This window comes from Corvus cornix, chromosome Z (assembly GCF_000738735.6).
Source record: "Corvus cornix cornix isolate S_Up_H32 chromosome Z, ASM73873v5, whole genome shotgun sequence".
In the NCBI taxonomy this organism is placed as follows: Eukaryota; Metazoa; Chordata; class Aves; order Passeriformes; family Corvidae; genus Corvus; species Corvus cornix.
Window position 1 is genome coordinate 69,102,987 of NC_046357.1, and position 17,638 is coordinate 69,120,624.

The 17,638-nt window shown below is 37.4% G+C and overlaps 1 protein-coding gene across 1 annotated transcript in view; it reads left to right on the forward strand.

Annotated features, from left to right (window-relative positions):
- Positions 1 to 9,824, forward strand: part of FBXL17 (F-box and leucine rich repeat protein 17) — a 276,492-nt gene extending 266,668 nt beyond the window's left edge. Inside the window, exon 9 of the mRNA XM_039567060.1 lies at positions 7,940 to 9,824. Coding sequence (XP_039422994.1) covers positions 7,940 to 8,077 — 138 coding nt within the window. The 3' untranslated portion in view covers positions 8,078 to 9,824. The remainder of the gene's footprint in view (positions 1 to 7,939) is intronic.
- Positions 9,825 to 17,638: the final 7,814 nt, after the last annotated feature.

Here is a 17,638-nt window from a genome sequence, read left to right on the forward strand (position 1 = left end):
AAAAAAAAAAGGATTTTTATACAAGCTGAAGAATTTGCTCTTCTAGTTTAACTGTTTCTTTGCTAAAAGATTTTTATCGTCCACACTGATAGCTCTGCAACAGTTCCATGGCAATGGGCTGCAGATGGAATCCTCCAGAGTTAATGAAACTGTCCTTGTTTTTAAAAAGCATCTACTTGACCATGTCATTCTGTAATAGAAAGATGGGCCCTCAGGTGCTGATCAACAATTCAAAATCATGACAAGGCCAACTATTAAGGAAGAGTACAATGTGAACTAGTCAGCATTTTTATGAATTAAAAAGAAAAAATAAGGGAGAAATTTTTTTAGAAGCATTGCTCCCTGGAACTTCCAGTTATTTTTGCCAGCTGGCAACTTTTGAGAAAGATTTCTCCATTAGTTTTACGTGCCGTCATTTTGACAGGTATTACAGTAATGTGCTCAAATTATTGTTAATGTAGTCAAATAGGAAGGAAAATATTCAGTGTTATTAATTCAACAGGCAGAAAGTAATCTGAAAGAAAATTTATCACTATATAAATTACCACTGTCATTTCACTGCATCTGGGTCTTTATTCACTGCAATTTTTAAAAGAATAAAGTTTTTGAAATGTGTATAGTACTGGTAATATTTTTACCTGGAAATATTCTGTAGGTGGGGTCTAGAAGTTTGATGAAATGAGCAGAATTAGTAAACCAAATAACCAGCCAAACTGAAAGGCTCCTTTAGAATGGTTTCTCTGTTTTAATAGAAAAATAAACCTTCACAAAAGAGAATTGAGAGTGAAACCTTTATTACTTACACAGCTTCAATATTCAGTAATGTGTGGCAACAATGATTAGGACAGAAAGCCCTGAAATAATGGCTGTGCTAGAAAACTGTGCATCCTCACAGAGATCTGAAATGGGTGTTGGTAGTTTGCAGCAGACTGGCAGTTTGAGGCAATAGCATTCACATGAGAAAACAACCACAACAATGAATTTCATTCCTTTCAGGTGAGATTTAAGCAAGAACTGTAAAGTAGATATACTCCAGCAAGCAACCTTGCTACACTTTCGTAAAATCCTTCCAGAAGTGCTACCATGGAATATGAGAAGATTTGTGTATTCCATTTATTTCAATTCACATGGCAGAAAAGATAGCAGATATTTCTGTTTACCTACTCCTTCCCCTTTACAAATATAAATGGGTAATTATTTGTTAAGGTTTAACACAAGTTGTCAAATGTCATGCTAATAATAGCACATCAGACTAAACTTGGCAGTTTCATTATTTATGAACCTACAAATACAGTGTTTGTATGTGTGTGCATGTGTGGTTTTCTTTTTTTTTTTTTAATAACAGCATCCTCTAAGTCAAAATACATTCTTTTCTCAAGTCGTAAGGGACTTTATTTGGACTATAGGATATTGTGCTAATATTGGTAGTGCTGTTATTTTATTAAAGTCCTAAACAAAGGTTCTGCCCCTGGGCATAAGGGCAGTCACTGAAACTCTGTGGAATATGTCTGCCTTAGCTGATCAAGTGCACTTCACACAAAACATTTCCAGAAATCTTTAATTTTGTTATGGCTACAGGCAACAGTTATAATTGGGCCACCTGAGAATATAATTCATTCAACTATTAGCAGAAAAAAAATCAAACAGAGTGCACTTTTTATAAGACACTCACTTGAGGAAGCAAAGTACAACTTAGAGAAGAGAAAGATTGTGTGAAAATGTTTTGCTTATGACTCCAAGTGTGTATATTTTGGATTTTGTTGTAAACCATTAGAGAAATTGGAAGATAAAATGTTTTCCAAATCCATCATTATGGATACACACAATGACTATAAAGTAATTTCTTTGACCATTGCATACAAATTTGGCTTTCGTGCAATACTGCTCTAAGTGTACTGAGACAGAAGCACACACAATTCAGTACCGCTAATGCTGCAATACCACTCCATAAGCAAAAATGTCAATTTTATTATAAGAAAGCTGTTGGGGTCTCCTCCCCCTGCCATGTAGTCCTGGGAGAGGGGCCCTGGGGGGGAGGCATGAGGTTTCCCTGTCCCTGCTCAGCCTCGTTCCCATGGGTTGGTTTGTGTTCCCTGCGCGGGCAGAAGGACCCTTGGTCCCGTGACTGGGACAGTTCCTGGGCAGAGCCCCGGCCATGCAGCTGGAGAAATAAACATCTCTGAAACAGCTATCAAGAATCTGTCTGTCCATATATATTTCTTTTCCACGGCCTCCTGGTTTGATATATGCATGTTACAGTAATCCCCGCTGTAACAGAAAGCCTTTTGGGGACAAATCCATTTGCATTTCTTTTGTGTGAAGTTGATTTTGTGGTTCTTTATATGTAGAAATGTAATGATAATACTTGTGCCATTATCTAGCCCAACTATCTGTATGGCAGCCCTGAAAATGTTTTGGTCTGAATGTTACCTCTCACCTGCTAAGATTTCCCTAAAATTCTTAGCAAGTACTAGATTTCTAAGATTAAGCTAGCAGTTCTATGTGTTGTTAATGCCTTTCTGTGCAGATGTTGCTGACTCAGAGTATTTTAAATTGGTTTGTTATTTTTTATTAATGACTGGCCTATAAAGTTATGTAACTGGAGATACCAACCGGCCTCAGAAATCAGCCAGCCAATGTCCGTCCCTTCCAAGGGCTAGGTTAGATACTATGCAGAAATTATTTCAGCCATCATCCCTGAATGGTGGTCTGAGGGACATAAGCAGGCTTTTGAATGAAGTTCTAATGATGCACCTTTGCAATAATCCAGTTTTACAAACTTTAGCTTTTTTATTTATATAACTGCTTATTGGTTTCAGTTATTAACTTGGAGTGGCGATAACTTTTTCTTTTCAATTATCAAGTGAGTTGGTCATTAAACTGAAGTCACTAAGATGTGAAGGGTTTTAGGTTTTGCTGTTGAACAAGACCATTCAAACTCTTTAGATTAATGCTGAATACTCATTCACTATGTAGAGCTGCATAAAACTTACAGCTCAGGTGATGACTCTACTCTTCCTTTTCAGTATTGCTCTAGATAACACAGACATTCTTGGCACATTTTAATAGCTTTAGAGTCAGAACTGCCTTCTAAGACTGACCTTGATGCACCCATAGGAGAAGTTTTGGAGATCAGTAGGAAATCTTGCAATTCTTGACAATTTAGTGAAAGAGTATCCATTCCCAGAGAAGATTTCCAGGGCATGGTATCAACTAAAGACAAGCTAAGGAAAAGTAACTAGGGAAGTCCTGTTTAGGAAAAGCACCTCGAACCTCTGTTTCTGTTCCTGAGCTGTGAATGAAGCTATCAGTCTCATTAAAAAGAAGTAGCTAGTTTGGCTGATGGTTTCAAATGTAATCTCTAATTTACCTTAACAGGATTAGGAAAACTTGACTCCTTTGAATTTAATAAGATCTGCTGTAGGAACATTAAAAAAAAAAAAAAAAAAAAAAAAAAAAAGTTTAAAAAAAAATATCGTAGCCCTTTGAAATAATTTTATATCTTCAGAAATCCCTAATTTTAGAATCTAAAAATCAAAGAAAACAATGCTGGAATTATCACTAGAACCAAATGACACAGCACATTTAAAAGGAAAAAAAAATAAAATTACCTAATAAGTATTTTTTTCTTGCAGTTTGAATTTTTCATGAAAACTTGTGGAAGGGTGGCATAACAGAAATTTCTGAAGATGTTCTGTGTCAGATGAATGGTGTACCAAATCAGTAAATACTGGCAATCAGACTAAATGAGTAAATATGGCATGCTAGATCAAAGTATGAATGAATATTTTAATGTGAGTAGCTTTCACTTTACTCTGAGCCTGAAAAAATCAGCTCAGAAGTGTTGGTTACTTTATTCTGGGAAAAATATTTACAGATTGGTGGGGGTTTTCAGGCTTTCTGTTACGGGCAAATCATTTTACCTAAAGGAGAGTATAGTGTTGAGCACTGATTTCCCATTTTTCTCTGTATTTCAGCCACATAGCTGTGTGTGTACATGTGTGTACATAGCAGAGTGAAATGAAAGTTCTCCAAAGAGGCACTCACAAAACCCTTTTGCCTGCGTTCCATTTCACGTGAAGGGTATTCTTGTTCTTCTTTCCAAGATGAACTCCTAATTATCACATGAGAAATATTCTCTAGCACTGATAATATTTAAATCCTCTCTGTACAACCACACTGTCATTAGACAAAGAAGAAATTAAGGAGGTCCTACCCCAGATAACATTCTTCACAAAGTCAAGTATATTCTGCTAGGAAATAGGCATTATGTGTTCAGGTGTCTTTAAGCAAGAAGTATTCAAAATTATGACCTCTAAGTAACTGCTCTAATTGAGTTAAAGAGAGATGATACCACTTGGTCTTGCCAGTTTCTGTAACCCATCTTCTCCTTTGTTTTGGTTTTTTAATCAGTTCTTTGGCCTGGGATAAATTTTTATTTCAGAAAGAAAAAATAAGTTTCAAACCAGTCTTTGTTGTTATTTTCTTTTTTTTGTTTGATGACCAGGGTGTGCACAAACCTATTATTTTCATTCTTAATGATAAGGGGTGCATTCTTTCATTATGTGTTAAAATATAATTGAAGAGCTATTCAGATTCAAATGAACGATTATGTATTAGATAATCTAAGTAGTTTATCTGCAGATAGTCTTTCTTCTGACAACTCAAAAGATGAAGATTAATGAAAGTTCTCTGAAAGAAAAATATAGCATTTTACAGCATATTAAGATGTGGAGATTTTTAGTTTTCATTCATTGAAGAAGAATGTTTAAGCTCAGAAGGGAAAATTGCTGTTTGTGTAATGAACTTATTTTGGGAATGACATTCAGTACTTTCGTTTTATCACCAGCCAGCCTGATCTTAACAAAGAGACAGAAGCTTGTGTTCTAATGGCTGGGCATAAGACTTCTTTTCATCTTAATCCCGCCACTAGGGAAATGATGACAAGGATACTAACAAAGTTGACTTAGATATTACTTTTCACATTCGTTAACAAAGAATAAAATTTTATTTCTCTTCTTTATATTTGTCAGATAGTGCCAACACTATGGAGAGTTTTAAATACTAAAAGTTTTTCACTGTTTTAGTGTCTGACCTGACTTTTCTCGTGGTAAAGAAAAGGTATCAAAATCTTCTGATAGGGAATAATTTTTTTCTCATCTCTAGATCCGGGTTGGTTTGCCACTGCCAAATAAGATCCTTTTTCTCCCTCTTTTGTTGTGTAATCTTACATTGAATTTAATAGGGCATAGTTTTTAACTCTTTGCTGTTTACTCTCTTAGGATTAAAAATACTTATATTTAACTTAAAGTTACATATATTCAATCATTTATCATGAAGCTTTGTAAGATAATTTTTTCCTTTATCGTGAGAGTAAACTCAGTTTTTCAAAGTAATTTATTTCTGTGAATGTTACGGTTCCAAATAGATACATAGGATTTGTCATTACTTTGCTGTTTAACAAGTTATAACAGAGCTTATTGTCTAGGATCAAACTAATAATTTAAATTATTTACTTAATGCTCCAGTAAAAAATGGAGAAAAGCTTCTACTCTTCAGGCTTTGGTCATAAAACAGCTGTTTTTGGCAGTGGCACTTCTGCAATAGTTTTATCTGCCTTCTTCATATTCCTGTTTATTTTGTAACTGTATTTGGCACTTGATGCCAAAAGCTCCTTTCTTCTGTTTAGTAAAGTACTAATAGCAAATAGCAACAATTTTATTAACTATCATTTTATCTAGTAATAATTGTATTAGAAAAAAATTAGGACAAACAGTTAGTGCGAGGTGGTTTACCATAGATTTCTTCACAGGTTTTAAAGCTAAAAGATACCATTGTAACATCATCTGCCTTCTTGAGTGTCATGGGCCATGCTTAAGTTAGCCTGGTAGTAAATACATCAGCTTATACCTAGCTAGACTATACATGTCCTGAGTCCAATACACCAGGATATGGAGATCATTCAGTACCTTCCTGTGTGTGCACATCATCTTTACATTGAATTCACCTTGCTTGTTTCTTATAACAGAGAGTATGCATATGACATTGGCTCTAAAGCCATAATATCCGTGCTATTCTAACAAATAATGCACAACAGGTAAATTCATAACTTCTATTTACTAGTAATATTTGCAGCTATCTAGTAGATAAATAATGCATCTTCTTCAAGTTTCCCATTGAGAAAGAGCAAAATGAGCAGCTGTCTGTTGTAAGCATCTTTGTTGTGGGTGAGTTAACCATTGAGATAAGTTTCTGGTAGCATGAGAGATTGTGCGATGGGTCTCTGCAGCATAACTCTGATGAAAAGAGACTTTTGACTATTTTTTGAATAGGCATAAAGTAGCAAATTACTGCTACTTTAGGGATTCTTCCCTTCCAAGCAATATTTCTGTGAATTGTAGCTTACAGTTTGCAAGTATGTATTCAGCTGTAAATATCAAATATTATGGGGGACTTGTGCTATCTCTGATTTCATTTTGATTTATTAAAAGTCACTTCTTGTTTTTCAGCGCTGGAAGATGTTACTGTAACATAGCAATTTGCAAGAGCAGTACAGTTTGTGCTGTGAAGTTAAACCAGTTTTCTATCCAAGTCAGTCTCAGCTAGATGAAACTTCCAATGAAGATTGAGTGTATCTATTATCAAAGTAGAAGAACTGGATATTAAACCTTTCATTTATCCTTGTCATTGGGTGCAATCACTGTTCAGAAAGAAGCTCTCCTTGTTATCTTTTATGGGCAAAAATATTATTAGATACTGTGGTTACCGTGCTTTAAAATATTATTCGCAAGACAGATCTTTGTAATGGTAGTAAACATTTCAGCCTGGCTTTTTAGTTTTGGCCTTGAATGTGGAGCACTGTGGATAAAAAAAAAGCAAACAATGCCGTCAGTTGTACATCCTACTGATGTAGGTGGTTCAGTAACTGTAGTATCAATGCATTTTAAAATGCCCATCTGTTCAGCAAAGATTTCAAAGAGAGCCAACTAGAAGTCATGGTTCTTAGGTTAATCTTTTATTTGTGTAAAGGCTGAAGAAAGCTGTTTACCTCTGTGATATGAACTGCAATCATCTTTAAAATAATTGACAAATTAATCCTCTCACAGCACTGCAATTGTAAAGGTGTTAGGTTTAGCTGGCCTTGTCTGGTTGCCTTGTCTTATGAAGAATAAAGGGGCTAACTTTGATGTCTCAGGTTTAAGAGGGACATGCCAGACCCAACAATCTTGTATGTTTTTAATTATTGATCCCAACTCTGCGGAGTTATCCTCACAACAGAAGGCTAAAATAAGATCTTCTGCCAGTGATGTATGTGAAGACATGCAGGACTTTTACCTTTTGGAAGAAGGGACATATAGGAGTAATTGATCTACCTGCAACATAGAATAATTTGTATTTTTTTCCCCATGTTTGGTCATATTATCTAGTACTTTTCATTGCAAGCCTGTTGATAGCAACCATACAGTGCAAGTTCATTTCAGTGAAGTTAATTGTGGAGTTACTACTTAGTATGTGTAAATGTCTCCATAACTGTGCCATAAATTAATTAATAGATGTAATCCGTTTTCATTTTCCAAAGCCAAAAATATCTCACATTTTTAAACTTATGTCTGAAATTTGAGTAAATAGCTTCTGTTTGAAGGTAGAAATCTGTTGCTCTGGGCAGCACTCTGTTAAACCAGGATGGTAAAACTTCTTCCTTTACAGTAAAATCAAAGCATGGGGTTTTACTTTGGTTTTTTTTTTTTTCATTCTCTAACAGACATTACATTCTGTATATTTATTTTGTGATAAATGGACCCAAACCTACAGCAACAGTAAGGAACCCCATCCTGCAAGCCCACCCAGGAGTCCAAAGTTTGTCCATTTTTTTAGCTTGCCTAATGTTACCCTCTTCATTCACTTTCTGCATATCACAGGTTCTTTTCTTGTGTTGCAGGTGAACGAGGCCACAGTGGAGCAGCTGGTACAGCAATATCCACATATAACCTTCAGTACTGTGCTACAGGATTGCAAGAGAACACTGGAGCGGGCTTATCAAATGGGCTGGACACCCAATATGTCTTCTGGCTCCTAACCTTCTGTACCAACATGTTCCACTCTGCTGCATTCAGTAGATCTAATGGGGATTGCAGAAGGGTTTATAACCTTTCATACGATGCAATATAGTTGTGAGTTTACAGAGGTTACAGTAAAATGGCAAAAGCTGTACACTGACTTTAATGTACTGTACAACTAAGTACAAATATTGAAGCAAAACTTTAGAAATGCGTTGTGGTTTTGTTTGCATAAAAGTTATAAAAGCCTTTGGCAAATTTCTTGAAGTGGATTCCTACTAGTTCTCTGGATAGTTTGAGTTATAGATGTTAAGCTTGTTTTCCTCTGTTTACTTTGCCTTGGTCATGTGTGTTTCCTTTGATCTGTAAATGGTAACTCAGTGCTAGCACCAGTGCAGTTGATCAACAGAGGCCTGTGTCGAAACTGGGAACTAAACTTGATGCTTTTTATTTACTAAATCTACCCCAGAGGTTTTAAGATACAGAGTAATAAGAAAATCTACAGTTATTTACCATTTTCTTATCATCTTTCTTTTTTTTTTAAATATTAGAAGCTGTAGTGATTTTTAAATCTTTCCACCTTGACATTTTAATAATGAGTAACAGTGCTTAGCCTAACAATGATAACCAGCTATACTTCATGAAGACAAAGAATAGCTGAGTACACCAACTATCAGAAATCATTTTATTTTGCTGAAAAATTATTATTTTATTTGGCTGAAAAACTTTAATTTTTATTTAAGTGAACTTGCCTCCTCTGACTATGCTGTTCTGTTGATGAATTGGAACAGTCAGATGAATGGGTATAAATCAGTAACAGGATCCCTTTCATTTCCTGTGTGGTTTTATTTTAGAATGGATCTCACAATGCAAATAGTGCTTACCTTGAGAATGCCATCTAAACATGAGTCCCATCGCGAGTACCATTTTGTAGGATCAGATGCTTCTTAATACAGTGTGGGCAAGAAAATATCCAAATTAAACACATAAAATGATTGATTTTCTTTGTGAGACTGTTAAGGTTTAACCCTGAACAGTAACCAAGTACCAAGCAGCCTCTCTCTCACTCTCTGTCACACTGCATTCTAAGGAGTTAAATTTGAGCAGGGAATTGTGAAAATACAAACATTGCAGCTTCAATTTGGAGCTGCCTTAACCTTTAGAGTATTACCATTTGGTTAAGAATGTTGTCAGGTGTGTAACACTGGATATTTGTTTTTCAAAGGTTACAGCATTTTAATCCAAACTATAAAATGCTTAAGCTTCAGCTGAAAAGTTGCCTTTATTGTCAAAATGTTTTGCTAATCCAGAAGGCCTAATGCAGCATAACATAGAAGCTTGTTTAGTATGGCTGTATAACTCTGTAAAGCTGTTTGTTGATTTCCATAGCATAATTTTTTACAACAGAAACATCAGCTCACATTACTTCCAGTGAGGATGTTGAATGTTTTCTTATTAGACTTTTCAAAATGGGGATGAACTAATTTCTCTGGAAAAAAAATATATCGCAAAGATTTTGTTTAAAATAAGTGGTAAATACTTGTGAACATGTGTAATGCTATGCTTTCTATTTACTCCAAAATGGCAACAATATTTTAAGAATAAAGCCAGTGAATTATATTGCAGATATAGTACAGAATCTTAGTCAATTTTCTTTTAATGTCTCTTTATGAGTGCATTAAAACTATTCACACAATTTGTAAGTTTCTATTTTTTTGTGAGACCTTTGATCTTGCAATAAACTTTAATAAAATAAGAAAGATGGGATGTTTTCTGTTTATCTGTGCTGCTAACTGTACTTAGACTGTACTAACAGAGAGTCTCAAATCTCCATTGTTGAATAGGTAGAACTCACCTGGACATGATCCTTAGTAAACTGGCCCTGCTGTGACTGACAGAGTTTAATTAGATGACACCCAGAGATCTTTTTCAATCTAAAATATAACTCTACGGATTTTTAAAATATTATGGGTCTGGTTGGTAATCTCTTTTCTTTTCTGTCACTTAAGTCTCTTCCAGTAGTTTTGCCTTTTACTGACTATTCATCTCTCAGTTTTATCAACACTAATCAATAGATCTCAGCGTGACTAATTAATTTTAGTTTTATGTGGTATAAGAACTCTAGATGGAAATATGTTTTTCTAATAGCACTGTTGACACAGATAACTCCTTAATTTCCTTATAATAAATCCGTTTACAAAGTAGCTTTAGAGGAATAGATAATACTGCACACTCTTTCATCTTTGACATGTCGTGTGGGGGAAATACCATTCTGGTGGAAAACAAAAGCCACTGCCTCTTGTAAAAATAAAAATTACCCCTGTTTTCTCATATGCAAAACTTAGAGTGAATTCAAAACGTCACAGGCAGCTGCTGGATTCTCTAGGTTCCAAAAGGCCTACTTTACTAGAAAAAAAAGTCCTTTTTTCCTTCAAATTCTTTATGGTTAAGGTAGGGTAACCTGTGGCTCAGCACTTGTCTTATCAGAAACATTTCTAGGATGGGCTTGTTCAACCTGCAGAAAGGGCTAAGACAAACTCTTAAGTGCTTTCTTAATTAAGTGGTAGGTGGTTGTAGGAGAAAGACAGATAATGTTTACTTTCAGTCATTCACTCTTTAAATCCAGGTGTTATTAAGGCTTAAAACAAACTCAAATAGTTCATCTGGTGGTCTTTCTACCCATCTCTCACCACCTCAAGGCTTTGTGGAGGGGAGTGCTCTCATGCAATTTGGCTCACCAGGGAGAATGGCTATTGTGATGTTTCCCATGCAGGTTCAAAGTCTCTTTGCCCAGGCTCACAGATTAATGGGAAATTTCGTGAAATGCCAAATCCAAACTGGCATACTTTCCTTCTTAACAGGTGCTCTGTGTAGTACTAGCATATTCTAGTAATCTTTGAACAGGGACAAAGTGTATTTCTCTTAAAAACACCAAAACTGTGTAGTTGAGCCAGTTATGCCCCATCAGATGGGACGAGTATCTTCAGGCTTACATATGAATGTCCTGGTACCCCAGGTGGGAGTTTTACACCTGAGCCAGTTGTGCAAGGGAGGACATGGGCACGATAAAAAGTTTATCCCACCTCACCAGATCTGCTTCTTGTCAGCTTTCACCGTTATGTGGCCCAAAACCCAGCTTGCTGCCAAACAAAGGTTGATTTGTTGTGGCCATTCTCCACTGGTGATCATCCCCCATTGGCTCACCCGCTCTGTACCTGGGCTGTTCTTAGGCAGATCAGAGGTTTTGCCACCACACACCCAAAAACTCTCCTCTTCCCCATCATTTTGGGGGTGCAAATCTGCCCCCATAAAATCACCTGCTGTTTTTGCCAGTGGCTGATTGATTGAGTCATTAACCTTTAACATTTCGGTCTCTCACACTCCCCATCAAAGGATGGAAATGGACCTGTTGGAGCAAGTCCAGAGGAGGCCACCAGGGTGATTAGAGGGATGGAGCACGTCTGCTTTGAGGAAACACTGAGAGAATTGGGATTGCTCAACCAGAAGAAGAGAAGGCTTCAGGATGAGGTAGTTCTGGCCTTCCAGTACCTGAAGGGAGCCCCCAAAAAAGATGAAGAACTTTTGCAAGATCATGCAGTGACAAGTCAAGGGAAATAGTTTATAACTGAAGGAGAGTCCGTTTAGATTAGATATGAGGAAGAAATTCTTTATTGTGAGGGTGGTGAGGCACTAGAACAGGTTGGCCAGAGCAGCTGTGGATGCCCCATCGAGGGGGCATTAAGGCCAGGTTGGAGTTCTGAGCAACCTGGTCTGGTGAAAGCTGTCCCTGCCAGTGTCAGAGGTGTTGGAACCAAGTGATCTTTAAGTTCTGTTCCAACCCAAGATACTGTTTGATTCTATGAAAACAAGCTATAATCCCTTTTAAATGAGAAAATTGTCCTACTAAGAGTAATAAAAAAGTTAATTTTTTCAGGCTCTCAGCTTGGTTCCTCATGAGCTCAGTGATGTCCACCCAGATTCTCAAGATAAATATGGCCTTGCTGATGCTTCATAAACTGTGGTGTTGACAGGAGCAAAATCAAGAAAAGCAACAGGTCACATACATGATGGTTATATGAAAACAGAAGCCCAAAGCAAGCTTTCTTCAGGTCATGTGGTCTTGAGCAAGGAAAGAAACAGGACTGTTAACATCTAATAAATAATTAGGATAGGATAGGATAGGATAGGATAGGATAGGATAGGATAGGATACACGGTTTCTGTTGGAAGGGACCTGTAGTGACCATCTAGTCCAACTGTCAGACAGGGCTGAGCAACAAAGGACATCATCCAAATGCCTCAAACACTGACAGGCTTGGGGCATCGATTGTCTGCCCAGGAAGCCTGTTCCAGTGTTTGACCACCCTCTTGGTAAAGCAATGTTTCCTAACAAAATAATGCATTGCAAAATGACAATGCTAAGAGCATGCATGGAACGAATATGATGACATCTGATCTTGTAAACATTAAGAGTTGTATTTTAAAGCAGGTGAGGGTTTATGCTGCTTATTTCTGAAACCCCATATTAACAGAGAGTCACTTTAAAGCCGATCCATTTAAAGAGTCCATTACAATAAAACTATTTAAAGCAATCTTAACTTGCCTCCTGTAGTTTTTCTTACAGCTTTCCCCCTTAGTAACCTGCAATATTGGCAGTATAGGTGACTGGGATTTTTGTTTGAAGCTCTGGTACACTTAGAAACAGAGTTGTGAAACCATTTTTTCAAACCACAGACACTCCGGGAGATGCTCCAAGCTTGAGCATGTGGAATCTACCATAGATTGGCACCACTGAAAAACCAAATAATTCTTTGTGATAGCAGCTGTGCTTTGCCAATCTAAACAGGGTAGGTACATGGTCAAATTTTGTGACTCATATTTTATGGGGTCTTATATTTCCAAATCTTGTTTTACAAAAACACCTCCCTGTGCTAGGCTCCTTGCATGTATTTTCCACAAATGCAATCATTGTAGATTACCTGAGCTGCTGAAAACCTGTCAAAAAGTTGATCAGATGTTCCTCTGGATCTTTGTCTGCATTAGGCTCAGATTAACAGGAATAAATTGGCTAAATCACACCCTTGTGGCTGTGGTTGCTTGACTGGAGATACTTTAACAAGCTGGAGTAAGGTAGTATGGAAATAAAGGTCTATATAACAGCTGCATCTAGACATCTGCTAAAAAGACACTGAGGCAAAAATCCTTTTATTTGTGTTTAGGGGTGGGTTTTTGTAAAGGCTGTCAGGATTATATAAGGTAAATCTAAGTGTTTCAGCTTTATAAAGTTTTACTAATTCATTATGTTTCAGATTTATTTGGGGGCAAAAATCAACAAGACCAGCAAGCTGAACTGTTTCCTCTTCAATATTTGGGCAGGTCTTTCTGTATATAGCTGATGAAAGGTGTTTGTGTATAAATAAACCTTAGAACTCTTAAAATGAAAGATTTTACAAGGAGGATTATTGGGCATTTCCAGCTGCTATGAAATTATAAAGGCTTCTGGAGTGAAAATTTCATAATCTCATGCTTTCATCATGGACCCTATTGCAAACTGCTACAGCCTTTGGTGTTTTCAAAATACCAACTCTTAGAGAAAGCTGGAAGAATATTCTTAGTAACTCCCAGTGCGCACAGTTAACTTGTCCCAGGTGCCTTGCTTTGGCTTCTCCTTGAATCAAGATCAGCATCTCAGTTCCTACTTTTGAAGGACTAAAATGCTGTCCTTGTGCAGTTGTTTTAATCTCTGGTCACCTCTCTGGACCACATTATGTGGGTGATGGTCTCTGAAGCAATATAAACTAAACTCTGCTATAAGGGATGGGTATTTTTTTCTCTAAAATAGGTAGAAAAGTAATGTTTATACACAAAGCAAAGTTCTTCATATCCTTTCCTTGGAGAGAAATGTAGTGAATGTTAATCACCTTGCTTGAGTCTTTCAAAGACGTTCAAATATTGAGGTCAATGAGAAAGCTAGAAAATAGAAAAAAAATAATTTTCCTGAAGAGAAACAAAGCAAGGATGTGCTTCCTGATTAGGGAACAAATACACCTGGAAATCTTTAATAGCAAACAAAATGGTTGTAGCTAATGCAAAATTACTTTTTAATGACCCTGCAGAAGTTTGAAAAAGTCCAAAGTCCAAATGCCTTCATGATCGTCTCGAAAGTAACAATGAAGAGTTTGTTCATTAGACATTGCCTTGACTAGGCACTGTATTTTGCAGGACACGACATTAATTTCTGCGGCTGCACTTCTGGTAGCAAGAGCTGTACCAGGAGCACTGCTGGACGGTCAGGTCACTCTGGCCATCATGGAAATGCTCCTCACCTGTGACTGGTGGCTTTAAAAAAGTTCAGTGTGAATGATGCCCATCTCCTCAGGTTCCCTGGATGCAGCTGTGGCTTCCTGAGGGCAGGAAGGTTTAATGGCACAGGCATGAGTTGTCCTGTGTCCATCAGCCTCATCACTAGAGAGCTGACCTGGGCAAGTCCAATTTACTCACACAGACATAGCCCCATGGCTCGTCTGTTGTTTGCAGGGCATGGTTATCCATCAGAAGCTGCTTCTCAGTGTCATGGGTCCCAACTCACAGCTCTGCTCCTGCCCAGCACTGTGCCCCAGAGCCCCTTGCTGCTGCTGTGGATCTCACTCACTCCATGCAGGGCAGCAACACTTTCCCAGCCTTCCAGTAGAGCAGAAGCCAGGGAAAGCTCCTCTCCGTGGCTGCCAGGCAGTCAAGAAAGGAGACGGGATGTGACAAGGCACCAAGGGTTCTGAGCCAGGCTGACAGAGGGTACAGTGCTGAGGAAGCAACATCACCATGAGGGTTCCTGGCTTCTTATGGAGCAGGAAACTGCTGATAAACCGGCAGCTTTATCCCCACAGCTTGTTCATGAGTTGAGCTTTCCTGTTCTAGGCCAGACTTTGTCACCAATCCCCTCTGTGGTCTGAATGAATCATTACATTTTACCAAAATTTTCTGAACACAGAACTTTAATTAGGGAATATTTCTGCATTTAGTTCTTTCTGCAACACTGCAGATATTGAAGTTCTTTTGCTAGCATAAAGAGCAAATGACCTGTTGACCTTTCTGTTTGAATATATGCCATGTCCTTTATGTTGTCTTGTGTATGGCTTCAGAAACAGTTAACAGCAGGAAGATTATTTGTATTGCATTAGCCAGAGATAGGAGAAAAATGCATTTATGGATCAGTGTAATCCAGTCATTGGTTTATGGATGCAAAGTCCTTCAGGGACTGTCACAAATTCCCAGCTGTCTCTGAGAGCTAGATTTTGCAATTGCATCTCTGAGCTATCTGCAAGGCGTGTAAAATCATATATATCCAGGCAGCTCCCTGTGACTTTGCATCTGCAAAGGCTTGAGAACTATTCCAGCAAGGATGTGCAGTAAATTAAGCTCAAAAAATTGCCTCTGAAAAATAAGTATTTTGGGTAAATCTTCCATGGGTGGAAATCTCCTTAGCAGAGGTAGAGTTGAGCAAATGCAGACAGCTGTTAAATACTGAAATTATTACCAGCCCTCAGAAACTTATTTTTCTGACCTTTGTATGTTCCTGTCTGTACCCATCATTTTTTCAATGAAGTCTTGTTGATATTCTAGAAAACTGGAGAGAAATATCACATCTGAATCCATTTTAAAAGCACACACAGAGACAAAAAAAAGGAAGAAAAACAGAACAAAACAAAACCCACCAAAGCTATCTAACACTTAAATGTTCTACAGCCCAATGTGTCATGGCATAAGGATAAGATCTGGTACTTGGCAGAAACAAAGATGCCTTGGATAGGATCTATGTAGGATCTTTTCCAACATGACAGAATATGTTTGGGAAGTGACAACAGCAACACTAAAGGAAGAGAAATTTTCTGTAAGATCAGAACATATCTTTGTTTCTAGTCTAGGAAATTGCCCAGCGTGCCTAGGAGAGGATAAAATTGTATAAATTGATAAAATTGCCATAGTGTGAACATGTGGGAATAAGAGAAATAGGTGAATGAGAAACAAACAATAAACAAATAAACAAAAAATCCACAAACAAACAAAAAAATCCACCCTTGACACAGATAGTGACTAAAGGGTAACTCTTTGCATCATCAGGATGTAACAGACAAAAACCACAGGTAAAAGACAAAAGGTAAGAATTTCAAAAGCTTCTGCATGTAAATGAGTAAAGTCCTTGGGGCATATTGGAAATTTAACAGAAGTTGACCATACACTGTTACGATAAAGGCCACAGAAATTTCTCTTGTAAGTCAAGCTTGCATCAAAAAAAAGCAAAAATAAGGACTTTCTTGATGCATGTACCTCTGTCCTTCCCTCCCCTTGTTTGATGCTGTCTAATAAAGGGAAGAGTCTTTTCTCCTGACAGAAAGCACAAGTAAAATAAATGAGAAGCAAGTGATATGTAGATTGAGCTTCCTTTTAGGATGTCTGCAAACAACCAGCCTAACTTGCTGGCAGCTACATTTCAGGGACTGTTTTTTAATGTATTGACTTGCCTAGAGTCACCCCTGAAGTATTTTTTCTAACCACACTCCTCAAGGCTCAGTTAAACTTGCTTCTAAAGCCATTTATACTGCACTAGCATTTAGTATGGAGGCCACCTCATTGTCATTATAGTGATCTCTGTTCTTATGTATGTGTTAATGAGATTTATCATATTAGTTACACCTTGTTCTTGGCCCTTTGCTTAGAAGATACTTAGTGTTAAGTACTAAGTACTCAGCATTAACATTTGTACTAGCATCAGTGGTAGGGTTAATGCTCAGTAATACTGAATCTCCTTTGTAGCTGAAGTCACAAAGCATTCAGGTCCACCAAAAGCTTCCATAAAAGAGTAGAAATACTACCCTTCCAATTCTGAGCAAAGTTTGACTTTATTCTCTTTTATTAATAAGAGTGACCATAGATGCATAGGACCTCTCTGAAAACTGTGTTACCTATTGTACTCTCCAAATAAGCAACATACAGGAGCTAGCTGGAATAACTAGTCATAATGTGCCACCTGTGCTCTTGGATTAAGGGATCAGGCTTGAGGGAGTTGCCATTTGATGACCCTTCAAAATGGAGATACAGATTTGGGCCCCCTTGGCCTCAGCTACAGTTTTAAAACTGACCTCCATACTCCCTAGGTCAGAATTTTTTCCTCTAAGTGTAGATAGTCTGAGGACCTACAGAGTGCTAGAGAGCAATAAAAATCCGCAAACACAGGTTGTCTACTACTGAGTCTAACCTACATCAATTTCTGCAGACTCTGAGGAGGCTGAAGTTTTCAAAGCCTGTGAAAAGCATAGCTTGTATAAAGTTCTGGCTGGTGAAAAGAGCAACAAGGTCTTTCTCAGGTCAGTCAGAAAGTGAGAAAAGAGTTAATACTTACTACTTTTTAAAAAGTTTCCAATGAGCCTTAACAGTGGCTTATACAAAAGAAAACATTTAGAAATTATTGCTCTCTAAAATAGAGCTATCTCTGATAGGAGTGCAAACACAGTAATAAAGTAGGTATTTAATGTAAATTACAGTTAACCTTTACCTTAAATCTTCAAACCAAGAACACAGTATTAA